Below are 9,866 nucleotides of genomic sequence, written 5' to 3'. Positions count from 1 at the left end.
GTTTCCTCCAGCATCTTCACAAGGTCCTTTGCTTAAACTTAATTGTTTATCCAAATTAAATTTCTATTTTAGGTTCAGTTTTTGTTTACTATAATAACCTTGAATTAGCGGATGAATATCAAGAATTTAAATGACCATTGTACAAACTCTGAGATCCTAGACTGTACCTTTTTAAGAATCCTCTTACAATTATGGCAGTATCATTCATGATTAATAATGACTTATAAGAGAACACACAATGTTTACACCCGTTTTATTGACAATAAACAACAAAAGCATTACTCAACATTTATGAACAACAACTAACTCAAACTTACAGTTTACAAAAACAAATCATCTTTACAAAAAATGTGACTTTACCATAAAGACTGTTCAGTTGGATGTTGGCACTATGGAGTAGCATTTTTTGTTTCAGTTTCAGTTTTTCAGGATTTCACAGATTCTTTTGGAGCACACCGAGGGAAAGATGTTTCGACAGTTTATATCGTTCCAGCGGTATTCGTCTTAAAAAGAAACACGGAACAGAAATGACCTCTCAAATAATCTCAGATGTTCACACAACAATAGAATAGTGTGTTTGCGGTGTATGTGTGTGTCAGTTTATTTGATGAATGGATCAGTGAATGACACTGGGCCTACTGTACCTCCCCAGTTGATCACTATACATGGCTCTCTGCCACCGCTGTTATTGGGCTCTCCTTTCTTCCAGTTCTGGTAATCAAATTCGGAGCCGTCACTCCAAAACCATAGCCTGTCCTGTGGTGAAGCAGTGAGGTCTCAGTATCAAAGAAATCCCATGGTATTATTATAATAGTATGCCAATAGATACTGCAGTGACCTTTTTGTTGTTGTTGAGTACATCTATAAGATCTTCCAAACCGAGATCTGACTTTATCAGTGACCCTTGAGATATTGATGCGTTTACCAAAGATATTACTGATCTGTGAGTATACTCCACCTGAACAGCATCAAATCCTCCAATCCAGGTAGTTGAGAAACCGCCAGTCTTGCTCTCCACCACTTCCTGTAGAAATTGATACTCCGCAGAGCTGTGCAGAGACGCCAGGTTTGCTCCAAGGGACACACAGTGGCGCTACAGTGAGAGGTAGAGAGGGACAAAGACATTTCATAATGTAAGTATTAGTCAGTAGTCCAGTCTGTGATAACTTATCTTCTGGACTCTCACAATCCAATATTGTCCATCGCAATTAATGCTCTTTTAAAAATACTCTAGGAGATATTAGATTATCTCTGTCTTAACCAATATCCTGCAGGTTCCAATATACAGTTGGCCTTAATTAATATAAATATATCAATCAATATGCCACGCTTAAAGAAAATTCCAATGAAACAATAACTTCAAGGGGAGGTTCAGTATTTTACATGACACATGCGGTGCCTACAAACAATTTAGGCCAAATCACCTTTAAGGGTAACCTCAAACCAAATAAGCGAGTTGATTTCGATTGAGAGTAACCATAATACCTCTGCTAGGGGCCATGACCTTGCAGTCTCGACGAACATGAAGCAGCGCGATCCAAATTGGAACCAGCCTGTGGGGCATTGGTTCCTGTTCTCTGCTGCCACTACTCCCTCCTCTGCCCCCTTAGCTCCTGGAAGAAGGACAGACAGGCAGGAATTCAAATGGACAAGTCATAGCAATGTTGTTCACAAACAACCGCCCCTGCACACAACTGTTATTCTGATTAGTAGAACCATCAACCTGTGAGAGGTGTCTACCTAGTAGTACTGCAGATTAATCTACTGACATAAGTTTCATGGACAGAGATTAAAAACTACAATTACCTAGATGCAAAGCCTGCTCAAAGTCCTGGAACAGTTCTAAAACTGGAACACAAAAAATGTGAAGGTAGGGCCTCAGTACCTGGACAAAAAAACCTTCAACTAGCTGGAGTTACAGGGATCGACAGGAAAGGAGTGTTTTGTAAAGAATGCTGTAAAGTGTGAACTAAAGTGTATATTCTTGGTTTGCTGTGTGTCTTACCTGTTGCTCCACTCAGAGCAACGGCAGCACAGAGCAGCAGAGATATGGTCAACATTACCATGGTGGTGGTGATGGTCTCCTCCTAAAAACAAGGTACTGTAACAATCAAGGGGCAATAATACTAGAAACATCCAGAATTCTCTGAATAACAGCATAACGGCAAAGTAAACAGTTTATTACGTAATGTACATGAATTGAGGACTTACCTGTTAATGTGAATCACTGGTAAGTTCAGCAGGTTCTGTTCATCTGGAGAAAGAGGAGCACTTTACACTGTCAGCTACTAATAAATAGCAGTTTCAAACAACTGTTAGCTGGTAATGGTGTTCCATAGAGCTGATTTGAGGTATGATCAAATTCCAAATAGGAATGGCTTTTCATGGCAATGATCTTTGGAATGTTTACCTATCGTGTGAGCTATTAAAGATTATCAAAAAAATTAATGGTTACCTAGTAAATGGTTTTCCATGGAACTAGTATCCTGTTGAACAAAGTTCAAATGTCATATTCATGATAATGTTATTTGGAATAGTTTTGCATCCAGGGTTTGGGCCAACTAAAATAGAAATTCTTGACATCAAATAAAATCAAGTCAAATTTTATTGGTCACATACACATATTTAGCAGATGTTATTGCGGGTGTAGTGAAATGCTTGTGGTCCTAGCTCCACCAGTACAGTAACAATCTAACAATTCACAATAATACACACACATCTAAAAGTTAAAGAATGGATTCAAGAAATATCTAAATATTAGAACGAGCAATGTCGGAGTGGCATTGACTAAAATACAGTATATACATATGAAATGAGTAAAACAGTATGTAAACATTATTACAGTGACCAGTGATTCCATGTCTATGTACGTAGGGCAGCAGCCTCTAAGGTGCAGGGTTGAGTAACCGGGTGGTAGCCGGCTAGTGAAGGCTATTTAACAGTCTGATGGCCTTGAGATAGAAGCTGTTTTTCAGTCTCTCGGTCCCAGCTTTGATGCACCTGTACAAGTCCGGTCCTGGAGTGTCTTAACAAAATTAAACCAAAATATAGACTGACTTCATCCAGTGTCCAGAAAAATGGATTTGCGCGATATGCCAATATGTACATATTTAATGAGGTATTGCTTTATTTGCATTTTTTTGATATTTCAGAAACATTATAATACAATAAAGTATGATATTTGTGTCTACATCCAACTGGTAAAGGGGAGAAAAATGAGGGTGTGGTGCCTAGCCTTATAAGAATAATCGTCCGACTCAGATTCAGACATTTCTGCCGCACCGTTCAAAGCTATGGCCAGTTCTGGTTGTTGTTGATCACAGGTATTCTCTTGTCTATTATGTAATAGCCTTGACCATGTTCGCCCCGTTGTCAGTTACGAAGAGTAGGATCTTCTCCTCTGGTATGGCCCATGTGTTCAATGTACGGTCAATTACCTCTCCGGTGTGGGGATGCTAAATCCGATGGAGGTTGACCAATGCATGCTGTGCCTTGTTTTTGTATGTTATTATGCCAAGGCAGCAGCTACTCTTCCAAGTGTCCAGCAACATTAAGGCAATTACATACAATAAAACATTACATTTCACAACACATTAATACACACTACTCTACTACAACATATCTACAATACAAAATCCATATGTACATGTGTAGAGTGTGTGTGCTTATGCGCGTGTCTGTGCCTGTGTGTGTGTCTCTTCACAGCCCGCACTGTTCCATAAGGTGTCATTTTATCTGTTTTTTTTAGCTGATTTTACTGCTTGTATGAGTTACTTGATGTGGAATAGAGTTGCATGTAGTCATGGCTCTATATAGTACTGTGTGTTTCCCGTAGTCTGTTCTGGACTTGGGGACTGTGAAGAGACCTCTGGTGGCATGTCTTGTGGGGTATGCATGGGTGTCTGAGCTGTGTGATAGTCATTTAAACAGACAGCTTAGTGCTTTCAACATGTCAATACTTCTCACAAATACAAGTAGTGATGAAGTCAATCTCTCCTCTTCTTTGCGCCAAGAGAGATTGACATGCATATTATTAATGTGAGCTCTCCATGTACATTTAAGGGCCAGCTGCTTTATTCTGGGCCAACTGTAATTTTCCTCTTTGTGGCACTTGACCATATTACTGGGCCAGTGGAGGATGGTGACTTGAAAAATTGAGGAGGATGGGAGACCCACGGTATAGGCGCGGAACACACGGAGACGACAAAGTGTGTTTCAAAAATCATCAAAGACAAATTATTTTAACCTAAAGCTTTTAATAAAGACATTTATATTACAATATTATGAGTTACTTACACAGTGTTGGGAAGGGATCACAGCAGTGATTGAATGAGGGTATGAGGCATGAGTTGAGGTGTTCAGAGGCTTGACTTAAGTGCATTTGACTGGGAAGACAAAAAACAATAACACAACACACTACAGAGCAGCTCACAGATTACTGCAACTGTACATAGCCCATCTATAATTTAGCCTAAACAACTACCTCTTCCCCTACTGTATTTATTTATTTTGCTCCTTTGCACCCCATTATTTTTATTTCTACTTTGCACATTCTTCCACTGCAAATCTACCATTCCAGTGTTTTACTTGATGTATTGTATTTACTTCGCCACCATGGCCTTTTTTTCCCCTTTACCTCCCTTATCTCACCTCATTTGCTCACATCGTATATAGACTTATTTTTCTACTGTATTATTGACTGTATGTTTGTTTTACTCCATGTGTAACTCTGTGTTGCTGTATGTGTCGAACTGCTTTGCTTTATCTTGGCCAGGTCGCAGTTGTAAATGAGAACTTGTTCTCAACTTGCCTACATGGTTAAATAAAGGTGAAATAAATCTAAATAAACACAGTTAGACAAAAGAGCTAAGAATGAGTTAGTCCAAGCAAGGAGTAAAATCAGTGATGTGTAATAATGTGATTGTGTTTGTGTATGTGATTGACTCTACATACAGGAATATGAGAGAACTGTTAGGGGTACTCACAATGCTTGGAGAGGAAACATTCAATTTACCAGTGGATCAGTGGGCACATGAGACGTGGCTTCAGCTCATGTCAGGAGAAAGTTGACAATGGTAGTGGAGTGGAGTGGTCATCACCTCTTAAATCAGGGAACGGGGCTACCACCCGGTTACTCAACCCTGCACCTTAGAGGCTGCTGCCCTATGTACATAGACATGGAATCACTGGTCACTGTAATAATGTTTACATACTGTTTTACTCAATTCATATGTATATACTGTATTTAGTCAATGCCACTCTGACATTGCTCGTCCTAATATTTAGATATTTCTTGAATCCATTCTTTTACTTTTAGATTTGTGTGTATTATTGTGAATTGTTAGATTATTACTGTACTGGTGGAGCTAGGACCACAAGCATTTCACTACACCCACAATAACATCTGCTAAATATGTGTATGTGACCAATAAAATTTGACTTGATTTTATTTGATGTCAAGAATTTCTATTTTAGTTGGCCCAAACCCTGGATATAAAACTATTCCAAATAACATTATCATGAATATGGCATTTGAACCATGTTCAACAGGATACTAGTTCCATGGAAAACCATTTACTAGGTAACCATTAATTTTTTTGATAATCTTTAATAGCTCACACGATAGGTAAACATTCCAAAGATCATTGCCATGGAAAGCCATTCCTATCTGGAATTTGATCATACCTCAAATCAGCTCTATGGAACACCATTACCAGCTAACAGTTGTTTGAAACTGCTATTTATTAGTAGCTGACAGTGTAAAGTGCTCCTCTTTCTCCAGATGAACAGAACCTGCAGAACTTATCAGTGATTGACATTAATAGGTAAGTCCTCAATTCATGTACATTACGTAATAAACTGTTTACTTTGCCGTTATGCTGTTATTCAGAGAATTCTGGATGTTTCTAGTATTATTGCCCCTTGATTGTTACAGTACCTTGTTTTTAGGAGGAGACCATCATCACCACCATGGCAATGTTGACCATATCTCTGCTGCTCTGTGCTGCCGTTGCTCTGAATGGAGCAACAGGTAAGACACACAGCAAACCAAGAATATGCACTTTAGTTCACACTTTACAGCATTCTTTACAAAACACTCCTTTCCTGTCGATCCCTGTAACTCCAGCTAGTTTAAGTTTTTTTTGTCCAGGTGTTGAGGCCCTACCTTCACATTTTTTTTGTGTACCAGTTCTTGTTTCAGAGCTTTGCTGGAGAAAAACACTGAGCAGAGTGTGTGCCTATTTAGCTGCACTTGTTTTGAATTTGGCCAGTACGATAGTAACTTTTTCACACTACTGAGTCGAGTCGGACTGCACTGGGCTGGCCTGGTTACAAATCCACCATAGTTGCTGGAACTGTGCTGGGAAAGGCAATGTAAAAATAAAATATCTGAGCCAGCACATTACAAGTCGGGTCGGCAAAGGGTATAGAACAGTCCCATGAACTTTGCAAAGGCAGCGTTGATTTCATGTGTTTTCTTGTCTTTAACTGCATCCTCTATAGAGTCCCTTGAAAAGACAATGGACTTTGAGCAGAATTTGCATCTGGGTAATTGTAGTTTTTAATCTCTGTCCATGAAACTTATGTCAGAAAATGTATCTGCAGTACCACTAGGTAGACACCTCTCACAGGTTGATGGTTCTACTAATCAGAATAACAGTTGTGTGCAGGGGCGGTTGTTTGTGAACAACATTGCTATGTCCATTTGAATTCCTGCCTGTCTGTCCTTCTTCCAGGAGCTAAGGGGGCAGAGGAGGGAGTAGTGGCAAAAGAGAACAGGAACCAATGCCCCACAGGCTGGTTCCAATTTGGATCGCGCTGCTTCATGTTCGTCGAGACTGCAAGGTCATGGCCCCTAGCAGAGGTATTATGGTTACTCGCTACTGTGAATTAAAGGGAAAGTTCAATCGAAATCAACTCGCTTATTTGGTTTGAGGTTACCCTTAAAGGTGATTTGGCCTAATTTGTTTGTAGGCACCGCATGTGTCATGTAAAATACTGAACCTCCCCTTGAAGTTATTGTTTCATTGGAATTTTCTTTAACCGTGGCATATTGATTGATATATTTATATTAATTAAGGCCAACTGTATATTGGAACCTGCAGGATATTGGTTAAGACAGAGATAATCTAATATCTCCTAGAGCCTTTTTTTATAAGCATTAATTGCAATGGACAATATTGGATTGTGAGAGTCCAGAAGATAAATTATCACAGACTGGACTACTGACTAATACTTACATTATGAAATGTCTTTGTCCCTGTCTACCTCTCACTGTAGCGCCACTGTGTGTCCCTTGGAGCAAACCTGGCGTCTGTGCACAGCTCTGCGGAGTATCAATTTCTACAGGCAATTGTGGGGTGCAAGACTGGCGGTTTCTCAGCTACCTGGATTGGAGGATTTGATGCTGTTCAGGTGGAGTATACTCACAGATCAGTAATATCTTTGGTAAACTCATCAATATCTCAAGGGTCACTGATAAAGTCAGATCTCGGTTTGGAAGATCTTATAGATGTACTCAACAACAACAAAAAGGTCACTGCAGTATCTATTGGCATACTATTATAATAATACCATGGGATTTCTTTGAAACTGAGACCTCACTTCTTCACCACAGGACAGGCTATGGTTTTGGAGTGATGGCTCCGAATTTGATTACCAGAACTGGATGAAAGGAGAGCCCAATAATAGCGGTGGCAGAGAGCCATGTATTGTGATCAACTGGGGAGGTACAGTAGGCCCAGTATCATTCACTGATCCATTCATCAAATAAACTGACACACACACACACACACACACACACACACACTATTCTATTGTTGTGTGAACACCTGAGATTATTTGAGAGGTCATTTCTGTGCCGTGTTTCTTTTTAAGACGAATACCGCTGGAACGATATAAACTGTGGAAACAGATATCCCTCGGTGTGCTCCAAAAGAATCTGTGAAATCCAGAAAAACTGAAACTGAAACAAAAAATGCTACTCCATAGTGCCAACATCTAAATGAACAGTCTTTATGGTGAAGTCAAATATTCAGTAAAGATTATTTGTACTGGTTTTGTTGTTTATTGTCAATAAAATGGGTGTAGACATTGTGTTTTCTCTTATGAGTCATTATTAAACACGAATGATACTGCCATAATTGTAAGAGGATTCTTAAAGGTACAGTCTAGGATCTCAGTTTGTTCAAAGAATCATACAAACAATTTCAGGATAAATACAAGGTGAGATAGCCACCCGCTAGCTATTAGTAGCTGCATGTCAGGACAACATACTTTAGCAATTTGCATGAAAAGAGCAGAAACATAGCAACCATAGCAATCTCAAATGAGTTTCAAAAAAGAGAAGAAGCACTGGTTAATTCATTCATCCAGTCTGGAAATTCCACGAGACTGCGATGAGCCAGCCTTCAGAAAATTCAACCGAACATTTGATACCAAATGTAAAACTCCTGCTGCTGTTAGAGCAAACGGCTTGATTGCTTCGCAAAACTATACAGCAACCCAGAAAGTTAAAGCGATTCTGAAAGAGGCATGAAAAATAACCATGTGGATAGATGGATGGAGCAAGGGCATATGGGCATATCAGCCTGCTTCTATCACCCCACCTCCATCAAGGAAATTGAGCAAGTTGAGGAGACTTAACTGCTCGGTGTAACCGTGGATTGTAAACTGTCGTGGTCAAAACGTATTGATGCAATGGTAGCTTAGATGGGCAGAGGTCTGTCCGTAATAAAGCGCTGCTCTGCTTTCTTGACAAGGCTATCAACAAAACAAGTCCTACAGGCTCTAGTTTTGTCGCACCTGGACTACTGCCCAGTCCAGTGGAGGCTCCGCAGAAGAAGAATGAGAGTACCATCCTCCTCAGTGAAATTTCATTAAAATAAAAATAGTGAAACACTAAAAGTTATCCTTTTTAGATTAAACTATACTAAATACATTCATATGTCACAATAATTGATTAAAACACATTGTTTTGCAATGAAGGTCTATAGCAACAGTACTCTCTGGGGTAGCACCATGGTGTAGCCGGAGGACAGCTATCTTCTATCCTCCTCTGGGTACATTGACTTCAATACAAAACCTAGGAGGCTCGTAGGCCTCAACCCCTTCAATAGATATACATGGTAATTATGACCACTTCCGGAGGATGACCTCCATCCAGTCAAAGCTTTTGCAGTATGAACAGACATGTTGTCCATCCAATCATAGGATTAGAATTAGAGAATTAACCTAATGTGTTGTATTCGGGTTGTGCCGAATACAAGAGATGGAGGAGGTAGATTATAAATTGTTTTCTTGGTTTTAGAACTTTATTTTTGTGTCCAGTTAGTGCAATTTATTTCAATTTGCCTTGCTAACTTTAACAATTAAATAGCAGTTTCAAACAATTGTTAGCTGGTAATGGTGTTCCATAGAGCTGATTTGAGGTGTGTTCAAATTCCAGATAGGAATGGCTTTTCATGGCAATGATCTTTGGAATGTTTACCTATCGTGTGAGCTACAAAGGATTATACATTTTTAAAAATGATTAACTAGTAATGGTGTTCCATGGAACTACAGTAGTATTCTATTGAACAAAGTTCAAATACCATGTTCATGGCAATGTTATTTGGAATGGTTTTGCATCCAGGGTCGGGGCCAATTAAAATAGAAATTCCTATTCAATTGTTGACATCACTTTGGAAGAATACTCTATGTAACGATGAGTCAGAAGTATAACTTTTTGGATGGCATGGGTCCCATTATGCCTGTGGAAAACCAAACCGTGCATTCCACAGTAACAACGGTCAAGCATGGTGGTGGTAATGTGATGGTTGGCTTCCTCAGGACCTAGACGACTTAATAGAAGGAAGCATGAATTC

The 9,866-nt window shown here is 39.4% G+C and overlaps 2 protein-coding genes across 4 annotated transcripts; one reads left to right on the top strand and one right to left on the bottom strand.

The window, feature by feature from the left end:
* Positions 1 to 236: 236 nt before the first annotated feature.
* Positions 237 to 2,370, bottom strand: LOC120022134 (ladderlectin). Of its 2 annotated transcripts, XM_038965983.1 has the most exons (7): positions 2,212 to 2,370; positions 2,006 to 2,087; positions 1,807 to 1,848; positions 1,486 to 1,613; positions 959 to 1,093; positions 645 to 756; positions 237 to 503 (listed from the first exon to the last, which is right to left on the bottom strand). In XM_038965983.1, the coding sequence occupies exons 2-7, from the start codon at positions 2,064 to 2,066 to the stop codon at positions 418 to 420; spliced, it is 564 nt and encodes a 187-aa protein (XP_038821911.1). In that variant the 5' UTR covers positions 2,067 to 2,087; positions 2,212 to 2,370; the 3' UTR covers positions 237 to 417. The 2 variants fall into 2 exon arrangements, with proteins under 2 accessions (XP_038821911.1, XP_038821912.1); XM_038965984.1 differs by lacking the exon at positions 1,807 to 1,848 and having other exon boundaries at positions 2,212 to 2,369.
* A 3,300-nt stretch (positions 2,371 to 5,670) lies between these two features.
* On the top strand, positions 5,671 to 8,097 carry LOC120022133 (ladderlectin-like). Of its 2 annotated transcripts, XM_038965982.1 has the most exons (6): positions 5,671 to 5,825; positions 5,950 to 6,031; positions 6,738 to 6,865; positions 7,282 to 7,416; positions 7,619 to 7,730; positions 7,879 to 8,097. In XM_038965982.1, the coding sequence occupies exons 2-6, from the start codon at positions 5,971 to 5,973 to the stop codon at positions 7,962 to 7,964; spliced, it is 522 nt and encodes a 173-aa protein (XP_038821910.1). In that variant the 5' UTR covers positions 5,671 to 5,825; positions 5,950 to 5,970; the 3' UTR covers positions 7,965 to 8,097. The 2 variants fall into 2 exon arrangements, with proteins under 2 accessions (XP_038821910.1, XP_038821909.1); XM_038965981.1 differs by lacking the exons at positions 5,671 to 5,825; positions 5,950 to 6,031 and adding an exon at positions 6,507 to 6,549.
* Positions 8,098 to 9,866: the final 1,769 nt, after the last annotated feature.

The sequence above is a fragment of the Salvelinus namaycush genome, chromosome 27 (genome assembly GCF_016432855.1).
Source record: "Salvelinus namaycush isolate Seneca chromosome 27, SaNama_1.0, whole genome shotgun sequence".
Classification (NCBI taxonomy): domain Eukaryota; kingdom Metazoa; phylum Chordata; class Actinopteri; order Salmoniformes; family Salmonidae; genus Salvelinus; species Salvelinus namaycush.
This window is presented reverse-complemented; position numbering and strand designations above follow the sequence as displayed.